Source organism: Lactuca serriola, chromosome 4 (assembly GCF_051521515.1).
Source record: "Lactuca serriola cultivar US96UC23 chromosome 4, Lser_US96UC23_V15, whole genome shotgun sequence".
Lineage (NCBI taxonomy): Eukaryota > Viridiplantae > Streptophyta > Magnoliopsida > Asterales > Asteraceae > Lactuca > Lactuca serriola.
In genome coordinates this window covers 289,837,774-289,862,977 of record NC_136411.1, presented here as the reverse complement: position 1 = coordinate 289,862,977, position 25,204 = coordinate 289,837,774, and the positions used below count along the sequence as shown (strand labels likewise).

At 35.2% G+C, this 25,204-nt stretch overlaps 1 protein-coding gene across 2 annotated transcripts; it reads left to right on the top strand.

The window, feature by feature from the left end:
• The first annotated feature begins 4,389 nt into the window (after positions 1-4,389).
• Positions 4,390-7,189, top strand: LOC145097131 (uncharacterized). Of its 2 annotated transcripts, none has more exons than XM_079034643.1 (6): positions 4,390-4,572; positions 4,750-4,841; positions 5,012-6,093; positions 6,181-6,342; positions 6,417-6,568; positions 6,633-7,189. In XM_079034643.1, the coding sequence occupies exons 3-6, from the start codon at positions 5,037-5,039 to the stop codon at positions 7,032-7,034; spliced, it is 1,773 nt and encodes a 590-aa protein (XP_078890769.1). In that variant the 5' UTR covers positions 4,390-4,572; positions 4,750-4,841; positions 5,012-5,036; the 3' UTR covers positions 7,035-7,189. The 2 variants fall into 2 exon arrangements, with proteins under 2 accessions (XP_078890769.1, XP_078890768.1); XM_079034642.1 differs by having other exon boundaries at positions 4,712-4,841.
• The last annotated feature ends 18,015 nt before the right edge of the window (positions 7,190-25,204 follow it).

Genomic DNA, 25,204 nt, shown 5'->3' with positions numbered 1-25,204 from the left:
GTGGGTATATAAGGAAGAGTAATGCTTGCATTTTGGTCACACTTTTCTCTTGAAAGAAGCTCAAACCCAAGAGCATCATCTCTTCCCTCCTCTTGCCCTTTTTTGAGCTAGTTGCAAGTGTTGGTGCTTAGAATTGCTTTACCTTTAATGCTTAATTATGTTACTTACTTAAGGTCTTAAGAAGTCACAAATACATTAAGGGATAACATTCCATTGTGAGTTACTACTGTTGGTGGATACTTGTAGAGAAGATCAAACTCTTTGTTCTTGTCATCTACTTGAAATCTCCAAATTTAAGTGTGATAAAAGGCTCCAAAGTTTGTCTTGTATACACCCTATGGTTGTTTATTATATTTATAGTTTCATGTAAATGGATACTTGTTGGTTTTTGTTACAATGGTCTTAAAATAAATGTTATTTTAAAATTGCTTCCGTTGTCGCTTAAATTTGTTTTTAAAACATACATTGTTTTTAGCTTCTCAAAACCCATCAACAAGATCTATGGATTTGGCACACTTACTTTGGTATTGCCAGGTCCAACAATGATATAAATGTTCTAAATCAGTTATCGTTTTTTCGTGATATTTTAACATGATGGGTATTATATAACCGATGTAATATACCATGCACACACCACCTTCGTTAAGTTGTACCAACATGCACATGATGAAAAATGTAAATTGCTCAAGATAACTTAGGAATCGGCACAAAAGGATATCAAATGTGTGTTTGGAGCCCTTAAAAGGAATTGACACATAGTGAAACAAGCAGCATAAACATGACATCTACAAAATATTGGTAGGATTTTATACGTCTGTGTCATATTACATAATAGTGTAATTGAAGAAAAATGTTGGACTAATTGTACGTATGACTTGCACGATGTATTTCATTTGTATTGATAATTTATACCAGGTAGGACCAATATATGGTAAAAATTTTAGAAATACACAATCCGTAAACGTACGCCAATATTCAACTGACGAATCACATATACAATACTCAAAATGTCAACGAAGACGAAGATGAATAGTATTTTTTCTAGTATTTTATGTAAATTTTAAATTTTTAAATATTTTAATGTTTTCTATTTTCTAATTAAATGAAATGATTTTATTTTAATTTAAGATTATATGTTTTAAATAAATAAATAATGTTATTGAAGTTATTTTAAGATAGTGGAATATTTTTTTTTGAAGTAAATGCTAGAGAAGTTATGATAATGTGACATAATTTTTTTATGTTATAAGATTTGAGGGAGTTGTGTTATATTTATTACATTGATTCTTGCCATATGCCATTTCAAATTTAACATATCTTCTATCTTTGGAGTGGTGACATATTTATCGCAATATTTTTCCTGCCATATCATTGTCATCTCAAATTTAACACACCTTTATTATTATTATTATTATTATTATTATTTTGCAATTTTAAAGGAACAAAGTGTTTCAAACAACTAAAATTATTTTCTATATTATTACAAACATCCAAATTTAAATAAAACATTAGAAATTTTATTAATTTAAAATAAATATATAACATTAAGTTAAAAACTAAGAAACATAAAAATAAATATAAAAAATAGTAATTAATTGCACACCATTTTTAGGACTTTTTAACAACATTCCAAAACTCTAAACATTTAAAAAGATTTTCTTTTTTCACTATCATTTCAATCACATTGTCAGTTTTGTTTCAAGTTATTAAACAAAACTTTAAACTCTGCTATATACCAGTTTGTTTGTGTCTTCCATTCATTATAGATATGATATTTCTTGTGATAGTCATCTTGATCGTTGAGAAAACGTGTGATAACTTTCATCTAAAAAGTTTCCATATTGTTGTCGATCGACGAATCATCCGATACATCTACTAAAGCATGGGCCAAAACCATATTTTCTTTTGGGGAACAAGTTATAATCTAGGACTTCCCTGTTGGAAACTTAGTTTTACTAATTTCCATAAATGGGAGTTTTCTATTTTTGAGCACGAATTTTGGACTCTAAACATAATCAAAACGGATTAATGATTATATATTTGTGTTCTCCTTCATGATATATTCGTTTCGATATATCACACGTCTAAAACGGATTAAAACTGAATAATAAATTACTTGTAAAAGTAGAATACATGGAAGAAAAGAATAAATGAGTTAAGTGAGTTGTAACTCATCCCACATTGGTGTGAGAAATAAAAGAAATTTGGTTTCTAACTATAAAGACTAGCTATTTTTGTAAGACTTATAGAAACCAATGCTCTCTCTTGTGTGTGCACGCATGTGGGCTGATTTGACTTGGATTTACTAAACTTGTGTGCGGGTACGAGTACGCCATCGGTCGACCATGGACCTTTTTAGATTAATCAATAATCAAAGATTTCGGTTTTTGATTTGTTGATAAATGTTTTATTTAATTGTGACAGTTACAATTTCATTTTAATTACATCAGTTACATGTGCAGTATAAATACAACGCCTATGTGTCTGATTAAGATACACCGAATGAAACAAAATATTGTTCTTCTTCTCTTACGCTCCTGCTTCATCTTCCATCTCTTACTGCAACTAAGGTATAATCCGGCCAAGTGAGGGTTCAGACAATTTAGAAGAATTGTTTTCTATTGTTGTATCCTGAGAAACAAACACCCATATATGATGAATTTTTTTTAAGAAAATTGTGTCAGGCCTCAGTAACAATTTATTATTTGTTCATTCATGCAGATCCTAAGGTTATATTTCTCCAAAGATTCCATGTGTTAGTCGAATTAGATTGAGAGTTTGAAGAATGTATTTTGTAGAGATAGAAATAAGAGATGTAATAAGACGGGTGTTGAAGTTTTTGAGAAATGTATGAATTGATTTGATTTGGTGGTATTTATTTAGAAAAAAGTGATGAAAATTTGAATTTTATGTTTAGAACACAATACAAAAAATAAGAGAGAAGTGGCAACTTTCTATTGAGTTTAGGGGTGAGCATAATAATTGAAAAACCGAACCAAAACCAAATTAACCGATATAACCGAACCATAATAATCGAACCATTTTAAAAACCATTGGTTCGGTTTCTAATTTTTGTTAACTGATAACTAACGGTTCGGTTATGATTTTATAGGTTAACCGAATCATTATTAACCGAACCATTAACTTTATATTTTAATATATAAAAATTATAGATTATATATATAAAATAATATAGTCAAACTTATTTAATACCCATTAAATTTTCAAAATATAATTCATTAATACTCACTTATCAGGAGACGAACGAGCAATCAAACCATTAAAGGTTGATCACGCAGACACACACAATCTTCTAATCATGCATTGAGTTAGATTATTGATTAATTTTGCAATTCCTAATCAAATAATTCTACAATTTGTAAATATCATTCACAATTAGTTTAATCTTCACACTCATAATCTTAATCGGAGGCTTTTCACACCGTTAATCCTAATCGAAGATTATTTTGACTTTATAGTCCTGTTCGAATGATTTTTTTTCACTTTATAATAAAGACTTCTAGGTAAGTTAAGTTTTTGGTTCTTCTTGACTTTGTGATATATATATATATATATATATATATATATATATATATATATATATATATATCTTTGAATTTTTTGGCTTTTTATTTACTGTTTTTGACTTAATCACATTGAATGTATATGAGTAATTGGATTTTTTTTTATCTAGATAACACATAATATGAATGTTTGCCTATTTTATTTTGTATTTTTTGATTTAATCGCATTGGACGTGTATGAATGTTTGCCTTTATTTTAATGTTAATATCAATTATCAATATATGAAATTATTAATGTCAATTTTGTTTAATGTTTTATATTTTTATTGAATGTTTTTGATTTTGAATGTGACTATGTGTTACCTTACTCTATGTGTTATCTTACTCTATGTGTTACCTCACTCTAAGTATCGAAGGTACATATTTTATTCTATTACTATAAGCTAGATTACAAACTTTGGTGCCCATGACATTTTTGTATTCTCTTTTCAATTTTTATGTCAATATATTTTCACCATTTATATTATTTTGAACATTGTGGTTAACCAATATTAACCATTAATCAAAATCGTTAACCGACAAAAACCATTAACCATAACCAATATTAATCATACCCAATGGCTACCAAAATGCATTAACCAGTCATAATGATTATAGTTCGGTTTTGACAAATAACCAAACTAAACCGCCTCATACACACCCTAGAGTTGGATGACAAAACTCGGCAGCCGAACCCATTACACAACTTTACCGAGCCATCTGAGCATTTTGCCCAGCTCTATACCGAGCCCTTCCTTCCGGTCTAAGTTAAGTTAAGAAAAAAAAAAGTAAAAACAAATGTGAAAAAGAAAGAAAGAGATGACATCATAAGATAACAGGGGTTTCAACAAGAAGTGGTACGGCGTCTCAACCCCTCTCCACCGATCTCATTTTTCATCCAACACAACACACACCGTAAACGCAAAACCCTAAATTCAAAAGACGTCCATTTCCTTCTCCAATTGAAAACGACACGCCCTTCTAGAAACTGCATTTTCATCTTCCGGAGGTTTTCTTCTGTCATAAAATTTTTCAAAATCTTGTTTCTTCGTCGTTTACAGTTTAATTTCTTTGTTTGCAGACCGTAGCTTATAATCTTGGTTTATCCTCCTTCGTGTTGCTAATTTTGTTGTTTTGAAAATTTGTAGTTCTCCTGATGGTTGTTTTTGTGTCTGGATGAACTTAGGGTTTCATGTTATTGCACCTATCAATTAAGTTTCGAACCAATTACTAGAGTCAGTGTTTCTTTCCGCAATACTCGTCAAGTCGAACACCATTGTGAGTACTCTACTGTTCCCTAAGGTTATTTACTTCTTGGTATTATGGGTAATTTATTACTTTTTCTGATTTTGTGCTTGTTGAAGAGATTCTATATATTTAAGCTCCCTTACATGTCGATAATCATGATGCATTTTAATTATTCTCTTCTGAATCTCAAATTTTTCCAGGTTTGAGGATCGCTCAATAGGAGAAATGTCCAGCAAAAAACCATCATCGCGCTATGTTGTCTTTGAAAATCGTTCCCTCGATCAATGGAAAGTAACCGAGCTGAAAGAAGAACTCAAGAAACGTAAACTAATTACCAGAGGATTGAAAGATGATCTGGTAAAGAGATTGGATGAAGCTATTCGTGCTGAACTTGAAGAGGATAACAAAAACCATGAAAATGGTGTCAATGATGATGAACAGCCTGAAATTCCATCTGATGACGCAGTAGCAGACCCAATCGTTGCAGACAAAACCATGGATGACAACATTGCCAAAAACGAGAGCATAAAGGAAGACAATGTTACAGAGAAGGTTGATAAAAATGAGAGCTTAGACCAAGATCACATCACTGAGAAGTTGGATAAAGATGAGAGCTTAGATAAACATAAGGTTACAGAGAATTTGGATGATGAAAACAGAGATAAAGATAAGGTTACAGAGAATTTAGAAATAGATATAGTTCAAAAGGTTTCTGTTGAAACATCTGTTATAGTAACTGAGGTTATGGTATCTCAAGAATTGGGTCAGCAGGAGTTACAAAATGATGAGGTGTCAAACTTGCAGGAATCAAATTCAAAGGCATTGCCAAAGGAAGAAGAAGCCGAGCCAAATTCATCAGAAATTGGAAGCCAGGTAGTCGAGGTCAGCCAAGTAAAATCTGATTCTATTTCTATTGTGTCAATTACTGAAAAGAATGAACTAAAGGATAATGTAATTACTGATGATGTCAAACTAGAACTTGATGTTAAGCCATCAATCCTTGATGATGGTGTCAAAACAGATCCAGTTGTGGTTGATGAGAAAGATTTCAAGATTGCTGAAACTGAAAGTAAGAAAAATGATATTTTAGATGTGGGTTCTCCAGAGAAGTTAAATTTAGATGATGATTCCATGGAAGAAGATGCTTTAGAAAGTAAGCAAAGTGATTCCAACTTCATTTCTCAAGATATAACTGAAAAAACACAAATACCTCTTCTTGATGTTATGGTTGAAGATACAAATACTGAAATTGCTGACGTGTCCACAAAAAGAAAACAATATGGTAAGCTTTCGGTCTTTAACCCTAATAACCTTTTTTTTTTTTTCTTTCTTATTCTGTCCTCATGACTCTAAACTGCTGACTTGGCAGACCAAGAAGCGGTGGCAGACAATGAGGTAGTAAAGAGGCAGCGCAGGTGGAATTCCAATAATGCCCCTGAACAGATTACTACACCTAAGGGTGGTTCAATGAAGCACAGCTTTTCAAGATCTGATTCTTCAATTAGTCATGAAGAACCAAAAGAACGTGTTGGTGAGTTATCGCTTGTTTTTGTGAAAAGACGAGAATGCCCTTTTTCATATTCGTGACATTTGTTGATTTGGCAGTTCCTCCATCATCAAAGCCTGCAACTACTTCTCTCAGAGTTGACCGTTTTCTGCGTCCGTTTACTTTAAAGGCTGTTCAAGAACTTCTTGGTAAAACTGGGACAGTTGTCAGCTTCTGGATGGATCATATTAAAACTCATTGTTATGTTACTGTAAGTTTTCACCTCTCCTTTTATATTTAAATAAGAAATATATTTATTTATTTTCCTTTTGTAGTATTCATCTGTTGAAGAAGCTGTAGAGACTCGAAATGCAGTATACAACCTCCAATGGCCAGCAAACGGAGGGCGGCTTCTCATGGCGGAATTTGTCGATCCATCCGAAGTCAAAACCCGAACCGACCCTCCTCCACCACCAACTCCGGTCCCCACCACCACAACCCCGCTTCCGCTTCCACCTCCACCGCCACTCTCCCTTCCACCACAATCAAGAGAACCACCACAGCATCATCTACCTCCAGCACCACCACTCCCGGAAAAGCTTGAACCTCCGATCATGACATTGGATGATTTGTTCAGAAAGACTCGAGCAACTCCACGGATTTACTACTTGCCATTATCTGATGAGCAGGTCGCCGGAAAACTGAAAACTCAGGGGAAGGCTGTTGTTAAGCAGTAGGGATTAGAGTATGAATGTGTAAAAGATAATGGTGATGAAGTATTATCATGTCATTTGATTTGGTATGATGGTGCTGACTTGACTCAGATTAGATGTTGGGGATTCTGTTCATTTGTTTAAGACGAAAATGCATGGACTAATATTTGTGCTCTTTATTATTATTTTTTTTTCTGGATATGGAAAGATTTTCATGTTTAATGTTAATTTCACATTTTATAAAATAATCCCTATTTTGTAGAAATCTATCATTGCTATAAAATTTATCTTAAAGACTAATATTTAATCTGATTCGGGGAATACCAATAATATCCCTCGTATGATGCGTATTCCACATGAATAACGACTCCACAAGAGGGCCTAATGATGTTGGTCCGGTCTTTAGGTCTTTCCGCTCGCCTTTTTCGGTTTGGTTTTCCGGTTCTGTCGGCCCGATTTTGTATTTGTTGTTTTTTTTTAGTTTCGGCTTTGAGTTTTTCCTTTCAAAAATATGTGATTAACATAAAAATGATAGATTAAACTTTATTAAAAATGATACACTAAAGTTTATCAAAAGAAAACAGAAAAAGAAGTTAGACAACGTGTGATTAAAAATTGTGTAATTAACATATAAATGATATTTTTATAAACTTTGACTTCCGGTCTCAGAACAGTCCGATTTTTCTCATTCAGGTCTTGGACAGTCTCGGACCGATCTTTTTGCGGTCTCGTCTTTTCTAGGACCGGTCTTTTTCGGTCTCAGGTTCAGTCTCGGTATTTTTTTTCGGATATGGTCTGAGACCGGTCCTTTTGTGTATATCTATTACTATATGTACCGCATATGTTGAGATATTATACTTTTACACTATATTAAAGTTGAAGTTTGATCTAATATGCCATCTAGTTGTCATGCTAGGTTGCATATGGTGATGTTTGTGACAGTTGTATACTATATACTATTGTTGATGTGATGTGCTATCCCGTTGCTATGTTAGGATTGGTTAAGGCATATCATGTTAGATGTTAGTGTAGGGTTGAATACCATCCGTTTTACATGCTACCTTCATTGTTGTAACATCCTTCAAATATATATATTTTAATTTAATTACTTTTTTTTTTCAAAGATATATAAATAGATACAATAGTCAAACAAATATAATTATAGGATTTTAATAATTTGTAAATTTTAAATACCAAATTAATTGAAATAAAAGTTATGATAGTTAATTATGAAAAGCTGCTAGTGATTAGGATTTCACTAATATCCATTAGGGTTTAGGTTAAATTAAAAACCTATTTTGTATTCTTATTTATGAGGTTAAATTCTATTATAATCAAGTATTCTATAATCAAACATGATATCAGAGAATCTAGGTTAACACTGACTCCATGATTGTTGTTGCCGCCGCCGACTCCCTCTTCTTTTGCAACGGAACCATCTCCGGCCACCACTTATTCTTCTACAATGGAACCGCCTCTAGCCGCCACTTCTCTCTTCTTCTCCAAAAGTAGTTACTACTGGTCTCCATCGTCGGAGCTCTGCCACCGCTGCTGCAGTTGTTGTCATCTATGCTTTTATGTTTTCTTCTTTTGTTTATGTTCCACTTTATTTGTCTCCTACCGATCAACCTACGCCTGTGTGGAGAGGGGACGAGGTGTTAGTGATTAGGTCTTGGCCAATACCTATTAGGGTTTAGGTTAGGTCAATAGCTCATTTTGTATGCCTGTTTATATGAGGTTAAATCCTTATTATAATCAAGCATTCAATAATTTAACAAAAACTAGGGTTAAAATGGTAAATTTGACTAATACCTATTATTTGACCGAATTTTTACTTGATTAACGTTTATAAGGACCACTGTGTTAAGATCCATACTAGGGAGGGAGTAGATATTAACCATTATGACAAATAAGTAAGTTGGGTGTATTTTAGAAATAACTTGGAGGTTCAAGGGTGTAAACTATAAATATTTAAAATCTAGTTTTTGAGTTCTCACTCTTTCTTCCCTTGAAAACTGAAAGGATTTGGAAAGCGAATGAAAGAAGAAATGAGAGCTTATGGAGAGATTTAGAGAAGCAAGAGAAAAGCAACTGAAGTAGAGTACCTAGAGATTGATTAGGAGCCTCTAAGAGGTAATATCTCATTCATCTCCTTCACCTAGTTCGATATAAGGTTTGGGTGAAAACCCAAATCTGAATTTCTCTTATTAGAAGTGTTTCATTGTTATTTCTAGTAAGTTTTAGCTTATAGATCACATAAGTATAATTTCATATTACTCATTCATTGCTTAATATATTAGTTATAATGATTTTTGAGAGCTTCAAGCTCATTAACTATATATATATATATATATATATATATATATATATATATATATATATATATCCCCTATTCTAATAAATAAGTAGAATCGTGCCACGTGTCAGTCTCCCAGACCCCCAAAATTGAGTTTTCCCGCTTATTTTATTCAGCTCTATTTACGTAAATGCCCTTCACTTCAAACAGAGGTAGTAAATCCAGAAAAAATTGCACTCAAAATATGCAATCAATAAATTTAAATGAATAAAAGATTTGCAAATAATATGAAAAAATCGGTTATTCAAATTTCAAATTCGAAATACCCGATTTAATATGGAAGTTTGTTTATTGTGATTGGAAATTAAATAATTTGCAGTGATTAAATCCAAAAAAATCTGCACCAATTTATCAAATATCGAAATATATACAAGTATACCATCTATATGCTTCTTTTGCGTTCACGATTCTGCTCCATAGAATTCTTTGCAAACGGTATTATTCTTCAGTTCTTCTTCAATCCTTCTTGTCGGTACCAGGTTTACTGCATAATCATCCTCCGCCATCTTAATCCTGCAACGCTTCCATAAACACATATCATGTTAGTGTTTCAATTTAATTTGTAGTATTTATTTAACATTATGTTGTGATCGGTTTATTTTTGTTAGAATAAACAACCAGAAATCAAGTTTACCAATGTTTCTATGCTCTTCATGATCTGACTTTTCAATATCTGTGATGTTGTCAATATATGAATGATCTTCTTCTTCTTTTTCTTATTCTTCTTCCTCATCTTCTTCTTCTACCTCTCCATTTAAAAACACGAAATACCTAATGAACATGAGTACTTGATTTTTTTAAATACTTTGTGAATTCAAATAGTGAATTTGCAAACGTTTATCAGCTTATGTACAACAAAAGTTTAGTAAACATGTTTATTATAAGGTAAGATTATAAACAACAGTTGCAGACACATATATAACAACGATGACAACAATAAGTGATATGTTTGTAAAAAAAAGAGTCGGAGTCAGATCCAAAGCTTTAACAATTCCAGTATGTTTTGTTTGTTTTGCTGTTACTGTGAACCTAATTATAGCATTGTACTTTCAATGTACATTACTATAATTATGAAGTTTGTATAAAAATACTCCAGTAGGCCGGACATTCGGTATTCATATTTATCATTTATTTTCCTGTTTATTTGTCTTCCATTTGATTATAAAAAGTTTTAATGAATCTGAAAACTTATATCATATGATTTACTTGTATGTGTATTTTGTTCAAATATAACGTTTTTAACATAATATATTAATATACAAATTACTTAAAAAACAATGTGAACATATAAGATTTATTTTGAATAAACAATTAAATGAATAATTGGTTATTGGCATTTGCTAATTTGATAATTTCTCTGTTTTAGTCGTTATTTTCTTTCGACGAAACCTAATATCATTACAACTAGATTTTAGTCTAATATTTATTGCGACTAATTATTAGTCTATATTTACGAGCAATATTGTTTTATAAGTGTTAAACAATACTTTTCAACTACTATGTACAGAAAGGGGCCAGACATGAAACACCGGAGGCATAACCATTTTGACATTTAAGCTATTCTGAAATCCAACAATCCTATACGGCACTTCAAACCAGATTCCCTGTACCGTGAGCAGTTAAAAGATACTATAACAACACTTTGTATAATTTATAATACTTAGCATATATGTTGTTTATAGGTTCATAATAACGATAATGAACTTAAACATAAGTTATACTTAAAGTAGGGTAAGCATAACTTACTTACAATAGGATTTTAGTTAGGAGTCGGGGCTCTGCAGGGGCATAACTTCATCGCTGAATCTTTCTAAAAAAGATTCTTGCAGCGCTTCAGCGCTCACCTTACTATATCAAAACTACAGAAAGAAAATTCGAATCATGAGGGACAGAAATGCTCGGGGGATAAGAAAAGAAAGACTCTTGCATCAAGAGAATGATGCAAGAAATATAAAAGTCTAGAAGCTTTTATTTATAGTAATTGAATTTTCAAAAACTATCATCTATAGTTACTTAATGACCTTATAGTTATTTAAACGACTAAACATCCATTTATAATACTCTTTTAAATAGATTTAACAATATTTCTACTAAACTAATGTCGAAAGTACTCATACTAGTCTTATAACGACCGCATCGTCGATACATTTCTAATGATATATACATATGTATATATATATATATATGTATACGTATATATGATTTATACTTTATTTTAATACGTAACTATGTTATTATAAATTATAACTCGTTCATACGAACTTTGTTTTTGACGTTCTTTATATCCACGCATAGCTATCGACGAGATCTACAACTTTCGTTTAGACACCGTCGGCTAATTTTGACTTTACTTTTTTGTCCATATTTTTTTTAAAATGAAATGATTTTGCTAAAATCATAACTCTCTCGTACGGACTCCGTTTTTGACATTTTTTTCTCAAAATTCTTATTTTAAAGGGTACTACGATTTTATTTTTGGTGGCTTTAGTTAAAAGTCAATCATTCTTTTCGTAGCTTTTTACGTCATACATTCGTTGTGCGCGGCTGACTTTTATATATTATAAAAATCAAATCTAATTCATACTGAGTCGGATTTCTACGAAATTTATATTTTCGGGATCGGGAAGACGTGTACTTTATATATATATATATATATATATATATATATATATATGTGTGTGTGTGTGTGTGTGTGTGTGTATGTGTGTGTGTGTTTTGGCGCACTTATTTTTACGATTTACGGACAATTTAACTGATTTTTTCCTATTTTATTATATTATAATAATCATGAAACACATAATATTCATATAATTCTTCTTTACTACGTCCAGTAAATTACAAATTTTGACCATAACTATTATTTTGGTTAAGATTATTTATCCTAGATAATCTTCTAAAAAAATCATTTTTAACACTTGTTATATCTTAATTAACTAGCCCGAATCTGCGGGTGCTACACTTTTGAATGTTAAAAAACATTTTGAAACCTTACAAGGATTGCTTCAAGTCAAAGTGAAGATCAAGCGGTGATGATTTGAGTTTAATAGTGTGTAAAGTCCTAAAAATTCAGAGTAAAATTTTCATTTTTAAAACAATAAGCCATACAAATAAGTAGTTCCAAAACCAAATCAATGTGATTACATCATGAAAACATCAGAGTAAAAATCATAAGTAGCCAATGCGTAAACTCTGGGGAATGCAGTGCAGTCATGTCGGACCCTTCCTTATAGCACCAGAAGCACCTGAAACCATAACTATAAAACTGTAAGCACAAAGCTTAGTAAGTTACCCGACATACCACATACCATACGTATAATAGAGACAACTATGTGCTATTCATAGTCTTAGAATTTCCATTAGGCCATGAACTGTATTGATGTGTGTAAAACCCAACTAGTTTTAAACCTACTTTTTAATAAAAATAAACACACAAAGGCAGTGGACCTATCAATTGTGGTAAAGCTAAATAACTAGGGTATCGAACACAGGGAACGATAAATTAAAACTAAAGACTAATTTTATCTAAATTAATTAATAAGTAGGGGTTTTCTCTAGTTTTACAAGACTAGAAACTTACTAACTATTACTTAATCTAAAAACTAGAAAAGCAAAGAACTAACTAGATTCAATAATGGAAAGGAACTTCTGTTTAGTTCAACTCAATTGATCCTATGGTTGATTTTATGGTAATAGTGTAATGGATTAACTCAATTGTTGGCTACTGACTCAAGTGATTAATTTCGCGTTCGCTACACTAACCCTTAGTGAATAAACTAACTCAAACAGTGTTCAGTTGTCTAATTTAATTAAATTCACTAGATTAATTATTCGGATTATTTTAGACTTGCAATTGTCAACTAATTTGGTCCTTTAGTTAACTTCTTGTTGATCGTCATCACACAAGCTCACACATGAATTTACTTAATTTTCTTATTAACTCTAGTTTCATGTTCATTAATCCTATACATATGATATAGTGGTCACGTAAACATATGAGGTTGGTAATCAAGAGATGTTCATACTATTTAATAACCTTCCTATTAACATAAAATTAATTATCATTCACACACAAGGTTCTTTAGCAAGTTAAAATAACAAAAATCACCAACATTAAATTAATCCTACCAATAATCAAACCATAGTCTCAATTTTGTATCCCCAAACAGAAGTTTAAGAGTTTTAGCTCATGATTAAGGTAAATAACAACAAACAAACAAATTCTATGTGTTTAGCCATAATGGAAAACAAAAGATTAAGTAGAATTATGAAAATATCCTTAAATCTCCTTCGTAATTGGATTCTAGGTTATATCTTCGTTCTCTAGGGTTTTTCTGGCTCTTCAATCGTAGCTGATCTCTCCAGAAGGGTTCCAAAATTCCCCTCTGTCGATCTGAGGAGTTATATTTATATACGAACCGACTCGTCGAGTGAGGTGCCGACTCGCCGAGTCCATCTCTTAATCCCCGTATGCGATAAGCCTCTAAGTCTCCGAGTCCTTATCTTCTCGAATATTCGCTCGGACTCGCTGAGTAGTCGACCCTACTCGCCGAGTAGGTGTTGTTTTTAGTGTTTTTCTTCTTTGATCAATTCCCGAGCTTCTAACCGCTTCTCCTGCTTCCTTTTTGCTTCCGAGCTTCACTTTTGGACTGAAAACATAATTCAAACACTTTTAAGTACCTTTTGTCCATGAAATGCAATAAATTAGCTAGTAAATGATAAAAATATATACTTATTATGAGGCTAAATATGCAAATATCAAAATACCCCACACTTGACTTTTGCTTGCCCCCAAGCAAAACTGAATTAGAATCACATATGACAACTCCAATCTAACCCAACCATTATGCCAAGACCGCAACGCATACATTTGTGTCTAAATTTTTTTCCTAAATACCCCCCATACTCCAAATACTCACAATCCTCATAAACATTCGCCCACTTATCCCGAACAATGCTCATTTTATGCATCCCTCCGAATCCATCCGCAGAAAACCTCCTATCCTCAAGGTATTTTTGGTTGAGCAAACCAAGCATACATAATCTAGAATTACAATATATAAATGATACCACTATAAAGTTCTTCGGAATTCATTACTTCTTTGGCATTTGATCTTGATTTCTTTGAATTCACCATCTTCTTTGATATTTGGTATCTTCAATTTTTTAATTTTCAGAATTCTCAATCTTTTGATCTTCACTTTGAAAGCTCCAAAATTCTTCAACTTTTATTGTAATTCCCTCTTTTTTTTTTTTTAACATGTATCTCACTTTTTTTTTCACTCAAAACCCTACATGCTTAAGCAAGGGCGCCCAACTTCAACCCTTATTGGCTAACGATAATAATTTTCCTGGATACATTTCTGGTACACGATGTTAAACATATTGCATCCCTCGGGCTAAGAAAGGTCGTGTTTTTGTCCCATGATTTCACTAGAATAAGGGAGGCCACAAATGCATTGTAACGTATATAGGCTCAACTAAACATTTGAGTTTTCATGCAATTATCAACATAATTCTAGCATGGAATCCTAATTATTTTTTCAAAATTTTCTAGATTAACTCCTAAGTCATATTTTTGGTATACAAAATTTTAAATTGGTTCTAAATTAGGATATCCACATTCTCAATTTACTAAGATGACATCAACCCCCTACCCCACACTTATTTTATGCAATGCCCTCATTGCATGTCATGCATAAAAATAAAAAAACCATGAAATATAGAGAGAATTGGAACAAACTCCCCTGGGGTAGCAGTCGCTAGGTCGATATTTCTTCTTTTTAGCTCCTTCTTCGATTGACTTTAGACATGGGAACAACTCATCCATGTCTTGGGCATCAAAGCTCGTGTGGGCAGCTCCAAATAAGCAGGAAAAATAGTGTAAACTCTTCAAGAATCGATAGAAAAAAATATATGGTCAAGTAGTATACTCAGTAGCATCAAATCAGCAGTCCTATTGGTATAAAAATGAGTGACTCGTCGAGTCATATGAACGACTCGTCGAGTATAGTCGCGGAAATCTTCGGAAGTGTGAAAATACAAAGCGACTCGTCGAGTCAGTTAATTGCACTCGGCGAGTAGACCGCTGGGCGAAAAAAATGGCATTTTGCATTTGTTCCAGCTTTTGATAAATCTTCAAATATTTCTCATAACTTCTAGACTAATTCTCTCATGTCCCTTAGGACCGGACTCGACACCTTGACTCTAAACTCCGCCCTTTCTTGACTCTCTTCCACTCTTTATGACTCTCTTTTCTCTACAACTCTAGACCCTTCTATGCAAGCATTCCTAATCCAAAATCTGAAAATCATCAAGGCAAATTAAACATCAAGCATAAAAGTAAAAGTCTTAACAAATCCCAAAACACACCAAATAAAAACAAAAACAAAAATAAATTATTCAAACAACAAAAATAAAAAAAACTAATCCTCCTTCTCATCATCTCCATGCGCAGCTCCACTCCCACCAGCTCCACTCCTCCTTGCATTGATCACCTCATCCCAAGATGGAATGTATGGGAAATTACCCCCATGAATATGCGGAATATGGAAGTGGTCAAAAAGTCGCACATGTGATTCATTGCTAAAGTTGACGCCCCGCGCCATTTGATCTTGCAACCGCCTCATTTCAACATTGTACCAATCTGTTGGTACTTCATCATTATCTATCGGAATTACCGGCGGTTCCTCCTCAACGTCTCACTCTCACCTCGATCGAACCCTCCTTCCCGACACCTCGGGACCAACCACCGGGTCATCATGCGGGATAACATAATGACCACCGCCATAATCTTCAATAATTCTGGCCCTCTGGAAAAGAATGAGATTAAATTGTCACACCCCAAAACCGATAACGGCGGAATACGTTCCGGGGTGGAGGACGTCATGTATAGTATCATAACAATTGCATAATAGTAAAAACAAGAGACAACAACCATTTCATTTACATAGTGAGTTTAATTACAAGCGTGTTACGTAAAGTTTCAATAGACACCAAAAATATATCAAAAATAAGAGATGGGTCTTGTATGCTCCATCTTCTCCAAAATGCTGCACCTGTACCTGTCTATCTTTGACCTGAGGATACAAGTCATTTTGAAAACGAGTATCATCACAAAGCTGGTGAGTTCATAAGAATTTAGTGTCGTTGATGTATAAAATGTTTAAAAACTTATAGTATAAAAACTGCAATTTATGTTTACAAGTAGTAGAAATCCCAAGAAAATCCTATATTTTCCAGAAAGTACATTGTAAGTGAAATCCCTTGAGTTGCGTGTAAGTATTGTCATTGAAAATCTTTAGTTGCAAAAGTACAGTAGTAATTCTCATATAAGTAATATAGATAAGAAAAAGTTATGCCTGTTGATAGTAGTAGTGGTACAAACTCCCATTAGCAATAGATACTTACTTACTTCGGGATGTTAGCTTAGACTTTAGTCTTAGTGTATTAGTGTGGATACAAGTGTACCCCTTTATGTGACCACCAATATGAGAATAGAGAGCCCGATGACCTTCCCGGTCATACTTAGTGTAGTGATGTAGTGCCACCCCTGGGCCTGGTCGGCTCGGACTGTAGTTAACAGTCAGGATGTAATAGTGTCTGCCCCGTATAGATCTATACATGTAGTGTCGCCTTCCTTCCGGAAAGCCCTGGTCACAGGGTGTAAGCGCGGTAGAGTGTCTTATAGAGGGATAGTGTGTTATACTCTGGATTAGTGTTTTCTCTTGTATTATAGAATAGTAGTCTTTTGTATAGTTTATAGAGTGTTCTCTTATACATGTATTAACTTGTAATAATAACAGTTACAGTGAGTATAGTAGTAGAGGTAACGAGTAGTAGTCTTAACTATACCTATTATAGTTAACTTAGAGTGTATGGTTCCCGACATTTGTATAACAAAGGTATTGACTATGATGAAGACTTTCATATCTAACACCAATATACATGATATATAACTAAGAAATCAACGAAAGTCGGACGTATAACAGATACCCTAAGACCACATCAAACAAGAACAGTAAGTAAGGCGAGCTATCGGTCCTAAGTCCTTCAAGTCTTACTTATATAAATATATTAATGTAGATATATTTTTATAAGAAAAGTAATTTAAACATAGTTTGAAAACAATTTAATAACAATTTAACTTTGAGAATGCATTTGGTAATTAATTAAAACCTTTATATCGACAAGTATCTAAAAGTATAGAAGAGTCCCTTTTTAAATGGTAAGATATCAATCACATATGATTTGATAATAAAACACGTAGCATTGTACTTGTATCCCCCCCTAAAACATGTAAAAACAATTGAAAAGGTTCATTAAGGGGTATGAACTCACCTGAAATGAGTAGATCGGGTGAATGTGTCGGATGAGCATTTGGTGTCAATTAAGGACTTGTACACCCTTTATGACCCTAGTAACATATGAAGACATATGTTTACAAGTAATTAGTGATTTAAACTCTTATTAAACACATATAGGCATCCTAATGTGGTTAAAGGTCTTATGGTTGAGTGCTAGAAAGCTAATGAGTTGTAAGGAAGGAGTGTAAGACCTCACCATGGAGTTTACTCTCCTAAAACTCACTTTAAGTGAGTTTACGGTTGGGAGACCACATCCCCATGAGTTTATGGCTGTAAACTCATGGGAGGAGTGTTTTTGAATGTTTTCAAGCCTCATGTGATTTTAGAAGTGGTTCTAAGGTAATGTACAAGGCTATAGGGGTGTTTAAGGTTCCAAGAGTGTACTCCCTTGGAGTTTACGGTCCAAAGACCACTCCTTGGGAGTTTATGGCTGTAAACCCTATGGTTTACGGTAGTAAACTCTTGCACACCTCCATTCCTTGATTACTAGGTCCTTTGTTCAATCCTAACAAGTTCTAGTGAAGGTATAGGGCTCTTTAAGGGACTTAAGCTCTCATTAGGCATGTTTTAGGGGAGTTTACGGTCTAAGCACATGCTTGGGCCGTCAACTCTATTTTACCCCTCAAATGTTGATGTTTGGGTGTTCCAAGTCTGAAATAGAAAGTCCCTAAGCCATCTCTTAAACCTAAATGTGATTTGGAAGTGTTTTGGGCTTGGTTTGCAAGCTTAGAGGGTGTTTACGGTCTAAGCGTGTGCTTGGACCATAAACCCTATTTTAAGCCCTAAAACTTGATGATTTGGGGTTCAAACACTTCTAGGTTAAGTTCAAAACTAGTCTCTAAGCTTAAAGAGAAGAAATTTGGGACTTTTGGCGTCATTTTAGGGGTTTACGGTGTAACAACGTAAATTTTCAAACAAAATTTTCATTTCAAAATAAAGTGTTTTCATTCAAAACAAGGCATAAACATTCCAAGTGTCATGTCAGAATACAAATCATATGAATCCCAAGATCACAAAACATCTATCAGTGTGTACAGATCACGCCGGCGCCTTCCCACGGTCCTCGCTAGTACCTGAAACACATACACAACAACTGTAAGCATAAATGCTTAGTGAGTTCCCCAAAATACAACTTACGCACATACGCCTTTCCAGGCCCTGACCTTCCGGTCCATGTGTCTCAGGGGACTTCCGTCCCTGCTAGGTAAACCTTCCGGTCTTACCCACGCCAACCTTACGGTCCACATTACACGCCTTCCGGCCCATAACATAATGCCTTCCGGCCCACATAACATACATAGCATGTATAACAATTAACTTATCACATATAGCACATATATCACATATCATATCCGACCTTCCGGTCACACAGTCAAACCCTTCCGGGTACAGTATAGTGAGAAGACTCACCTCGAAAATATCGAAAGCTAGCAAATCCCGAAGTCACTCGTGCTCGATCCGCCGAGCTACAATCTCCCTATAACATCATACATCTCTTATTAACACTTTCATCTTCTAAGTTTGACTATCCCTAAGAAGTCAAACATAGGTCAACTCTGGTCAACGGTCAACTTGACCGGACTCGGCGAGTGCACAAGGGCAACTCGGCGAGTCTGGACGCATCCGCCAACTCCATAGGATTTCCTTCTTACTCGTCGAGTACTTCCCCTGACTCGACGAGTTCCACCTGGGAGAGTCGCGGGGCCACCCCGACTCAACTCGCCGAGTCTCAAGAACAACTCGGCGAGTCCCAGCTCGACTCAGACCACCTGTCGACCCTCTCTAACTCGTCCTGACTCACTGAGTCAACCCGTGACTCGACTGGATCACTCACTGGCCGATCCAAGGCAATCTTCAAGCTACTCGCCGAGTCTGCTCATCGGACTCAGCGAGTCCATGCCATGCAATTACTCAAACTCGCTTCTAAGGTCAGATCCGTTCCATCAATTCATAGATCTAGCCTTTCAAGACTGATTCACCACGTAAAGTCCCTATCTTGGTGTCCATAACACACCCCATGGCTTATAATGAACATTTTGATCTAAAGCATAAGGGTTCCAACCCAAAACTTCCATTGATTCCCAAAAAGCTTGGGCAAAGGGACACTCTGGACCTTTAGGGGTCCAGATCTATGGTCTAAATCTCTTAGGGGTCCAAGGGAGCACAAGATCTAGCCACAAAAGGGTTCAATAAACCCTAAATCAATGCAAACACCAACATAGAAGAGAATAGCTCGAAAGATTACCCCAATAGAGATGCTCTGGACTCCAAATCCTCAGAAGATGGCTCCTCTTGCTTTCCCCTTAGCTGATTTCCTCTTTCCTTGCAAAATGACACGTCCAAGATCAATAATAGCCTCCTTCTATGCTCCAAACGCTCACACTCGATTAGGGTTTCACTCAAGGGACTGGTGAGCACAAATGACGGCCATAAGGCCCTTTAAATAGGTCCCAAACCCGAGAAATTAGGGTTTCATTAAACAGCACAGACTCGCCGAGTCCATATCCTGGACTCGCCGAGTCCAACCGAATTCCGCGTCCAGAATCGCGACCCTACTCGGCGAGTCTGAGCTCCAACTCGCCGAGTCCCCTCTCAAAACACAAAATAATCAAATCAATAAAGATACCTGGAATTCCGGGCTGTTACAATTCTCCCCCACTAGAACTAGACTTCGCCCTCGAAGTCTCGCTCTGAAAATAGCTCCGGATGCTGCTCCTGCATCTCGCGCTCCGGCTCCCAGGTCATCTCCGATCTCTTCCGGTGTTGCCACTGAACCAACACCAGAGGTACCTCCTTGTTCCTCAGAACCTTGATCTTCCGATCCCTGATGGCCACAGGCCTCTCAGCATAATTCAGACTCGCATCCACATGAATATCCTCTAATGGAACCACTGCCGACTCATCGGCTATACACTTCCTCAACTGCGACACGTGAAAAGTGTCGTGGATCTGCCCCAACTCGGCTGGCAACTCCAAACGATAGGCTACCCGGCCTACCCTTGCAATCACACGAAATGACCCAATATACCGGGGCCCCAACTTGCCCCTCTTCCTGAATCGAATCGCTCCTTTCCAAGGAGAAACTTTCAGGAGAACGAAGTCGCCGACCTGAAACTCAAGCTCGGACCGGCGTCTGTCTGCATAACTCTTCTGTCGGCTCTGGGCGGTCAATAACCTCTGTCTGACCTGCTGAATCTGCTCGGTCGTCTGAAGCACGATCTCTGTACTGCCCATCACTCTCTGCCCAACCTCTCCCCAGCAAATGGGGGTCCGACACCTCCTACCATACAACAGCTCAAAGGGTGGCATACCAATGCTCGAATGATGGCTGTTGTTGTAGGAAAACTCTGCCAAGGGTAAATACGCATCCCAGCTACCCCCGAAATCTAACACACACGCTCGAAGCGTGTCCTCCAGCGTCTGAATCGTCCGCTCGCTCTGGCCGTCTGTCTGGGGATGATATGCGGTACTAAAATGCAATTTAGTACCCAGCTCCTCATGGAATTTCTTCCAGAATCTGGAAGTGAAGCGCACATCACGGTCTGAAACAATCGAGATCGGCACCCCATGCCGAGATACCACTTCTCTCACATATAACTCCGCCAACTTCTCCGCTGAAGAACTCTCACTGATGGCAAGGAAGTGAGCGCTCTTCGTCAACCTATCCACAATCACCCAAATTGCATCAACTCCTCTGGCAGTCCTCGGCAATTTGGTGATGAAATCCATAGTGATCTGTTCCCACTTCCATTCGGGAACCTCTAATGGCTGCAACTTGCCATGCGGTCTCTGGTGCTCGGCCTTAACCCTGCGGCAGGTCAAGCACCTCTCAACGAACCATGCGACGTCCCTCTTCATACAGGGCCACCAATACTCTTTCCTCAAATCTAAATACATCTTCGTAGCCCCCGGATGGATCGAAAACTTCGACCGATGAGCCTCTTCCATCAAAGTAATACGCGTACCACCCACGAACGGTACCCAAATCCGACCCTGAAACGTCATAAGCCCTCGTCCATCCGTAACGAACTCTGAAACCAAACCAACGACCCGCTCTCTCTTCTGCATCTCCGGTCGCACAGCCTCGGCCTGCGCCCCACGAATAGCATCCAATACTGGAGCTATCACGGTCAATCTCAAACATACTTCTCGCAGTGGAGTGCTCTCCGCCCTGCGGCTCAACGCATCGGCTACCACATTAGCCTTGCCTGGGTGGTACAGGATCTCACAATCATAATCCTTGACCACATCCAACCACCTCCTCTGACGCATATTTAGGTTGGGCTGATCCATCAAATATTTCAAGCTCTTATGGTCCGTGTATATCGTACATCGAACCCCATACAAGTAGTGACGCCAAATCTTGAGAGCGAACACTACTGCCCCCAACTCTAAATCATGTGTGGGATATCTCGTCTCATGAGGCTTCAGCTGCCTCGACGCATAAGCTATCACATGACCCCTCTGCATCAACACTGCACCCAGCCCCAAAATCGATGCATCACCATATACTACAAAATCCTCCATCCCTTCCGGGAGAGCTAATACCGGGGCTTCGCACAACCTTTGGCGAAGTGTCTCAAAGAAGGTCTGCTGCTCGGGACCCCATGAGAATGCAACACCCTCCCGTTCATTTAAGATTTAACGATTATAAGTCCGGGACTTAATGTATTGGTTGAAGAAATGTCTCAGATAACCCATCGAATGTAATTTATTTAGTTTAGATGTAATCAAAATTTTCTATATCCAGGATAATGATCAAAGTGTTGTGTTGGTTACCCAATGTGTAATAGTATTATCCAATGGATAATGGTATTATCCAATGAATAACAAATGTTGCTAGCTACAACCAGGATCGACGGGTCAAGGATGACAATCGTCTTAACATTTTCATGATGTCCGAAGAAGCGTTGTGGTGGGCAACATTATAGTCGATAGCTTGATTATAAGGGCTCACTATAACATCGAATAATGAAATTCTAGTACATAACACATTTATAAGTATGATTATTTACTTATACACTTGATTTTGGATAATAAAATCACATCACAAACCACACTCTTTATAAGTTTAGAGGTTATAGGAACTTTTATTTTATAAATACTTTTGGATACATACTACACACATACATTTTTCTTATACATTGAAGGCATACAAATACAAAACGTTTTAAAAGGTAGAGATACGATTTATACATAAGAGAAAACATCGGATTTTCTATAATTAAATTCTTATGAACTCACCAACTTTATGTTGATTTTTAAAACGACATGTAATCTTAGGAAACAATTAAGCTCGAATCACTGGAACCACTTTTGAAGACAAGACACCAAAATATAATTGCTTGAACTTTGTGATATTTGTATGGGAACTAGTCTGTTTGATAACATACAAAACTTATAATGTATCTTGATATCAATTAACATTTGGATAATGTAACTTATCTAATCATATTGTATGATGGTTGTTTGTGTACTTATGTTTCTATATATTCAATTATTGTGATACCGTTTCCGCCATCCGGTTTGGAGGTGTGACACTATCCTACAATTTATAATTAACTTGGAAATAAAGACGTGTTTATTAAACTAACAAGCTACATATGATTAACAAACCTACATAGAAAAACTGTTAAGTCATAAAAAAAAATGTATAATAATATATGTAGAATTTCATGTGTATCATTCTTAAACATCAAAATATTATATTTATCCAACTTAATTTTTTAATATCGTATTTTTTTTTCATAAACCTTCAAAATATCTTATTTTCCCAAATCCTTTTTTACAATATTTTTAATAGTTTATAATCATTTTTATATTTTAGACTTATTATAATATGGTTAATATTTATAATTATTATAAGCACCATGCTTTTTTGTATTTAGAAGATATATAATTTGTATTTAATATAGAATGAAAATTTTATTAACAAATAAAAAACTAAGGTTGTACTTGTTTAGGTAAAATGTTTTCTAAGTTTTTTCTATGTTTATGGAATAAAATATGGACCAAAAATATTTTTTCATATCGCTAGTCTTAATTAAAAAATTTTGTTTGTTTTTTTCTTTAAGTTTTTTAAAAAAAAAGAAAAACAATAGTGTTGGCATTCATAGTGGAGGCGATGGTTGTGTTGGATGTGGTAGAGGTATCAGAAGTGGTGACAGTGGCAGGGGAGTTGGGGGTTTGGGGGCAAAGGTGGTAACAAAGGTGGAGGTAGAGGTGGTGGTGGTGGTAGTGACGATGACGGTAACGGTGACAATAGTAATAAACACTCGGGTTGAAAAAAAATATCACTTGGGTTAGAACTTATAAAACATCTTCCAAAACCAAAAGCTTTTTTTTTTTTTTGTATTTGGGAAAAAAATGTTAAAAAGACTTTTTTTTTTATATATTTTGTTTTCTAAAAACAAAGTCTTTTTATCAAATGTCTTTATGCCCGCAAACACAAGACTATCTGAGATGTTTACAAAGTGTACATACGTGTTTTCACGCCACCTCATCACACCCTTACTCCACAAACACTATTATAGCACAAGAGGAGTGGCCATTCGTAGAGAGAGTGAGGAAGAGAAAACAAGAACAAGAACAATAGATGTCTCCCAACCAATCAATGTATTTGTGATCTTTTGTGACCAACACCACTCCACAAGACATCTACGCATTTTGAGAGTGGTGTTCATGCGTGTAAAGAGGGTGCCACGTAGGTATCTACACGTAAAATGACTTTCCTACTGGCTAGGCTAAGAGCTCAAAACGATTTTTTCCAAAAAAAAAAAAAAAAAACTACCTAAAGGTATGCAATTGCATACCCTTCTTTTGCTATAGATACGCGCCCCCAGTGGGAAAAAAAAGTTGGCCTGATAGAATTCCAATTACCTACATGTGTGAAAACATTCGTGTGGGAACCGCAATTGTTTATAAACCGATTGATTTTTATTATATATAAAAATACTAATGTATGCAATGAAATGAAGATGAATCTCGATTTAATTATAAACTTTTTTTTAAGTACACAAGAATAATCACAAATTTATACAATATGAGCAAAAATAAAGGTAGCAGCTGATTAAAGGTGAACCCAACATAAAACTACGAACATGTTTAGTTGTTTACCTATTTATTTCGAAAACAAAGTTTTAGAGAGTGCACGGATTAAAATCGGACAAGAGAACCAATTGGAATTATGAAAAGCAAAATCACTTATAAAACCACCAACCGCCATCCTTATCCATATCCACCGTCCTTTTCCTTTTGTTTCTTAGAAGTTAGAACAATGATTAATATAATATAATATCAACATTATATTAGTTTATCTTATATTTAATGTTATCTTTTGATATAATTATTTAAGACAAATATAAATATTATAATGTTAATCTTTTGCTTAAAAGCTCCTAGGGAATAGATCCAGAATTTACAAAACGAAAGTTAGTGGAAACTAACAAATAAATAATTGTTAAAAGAAGAACCGA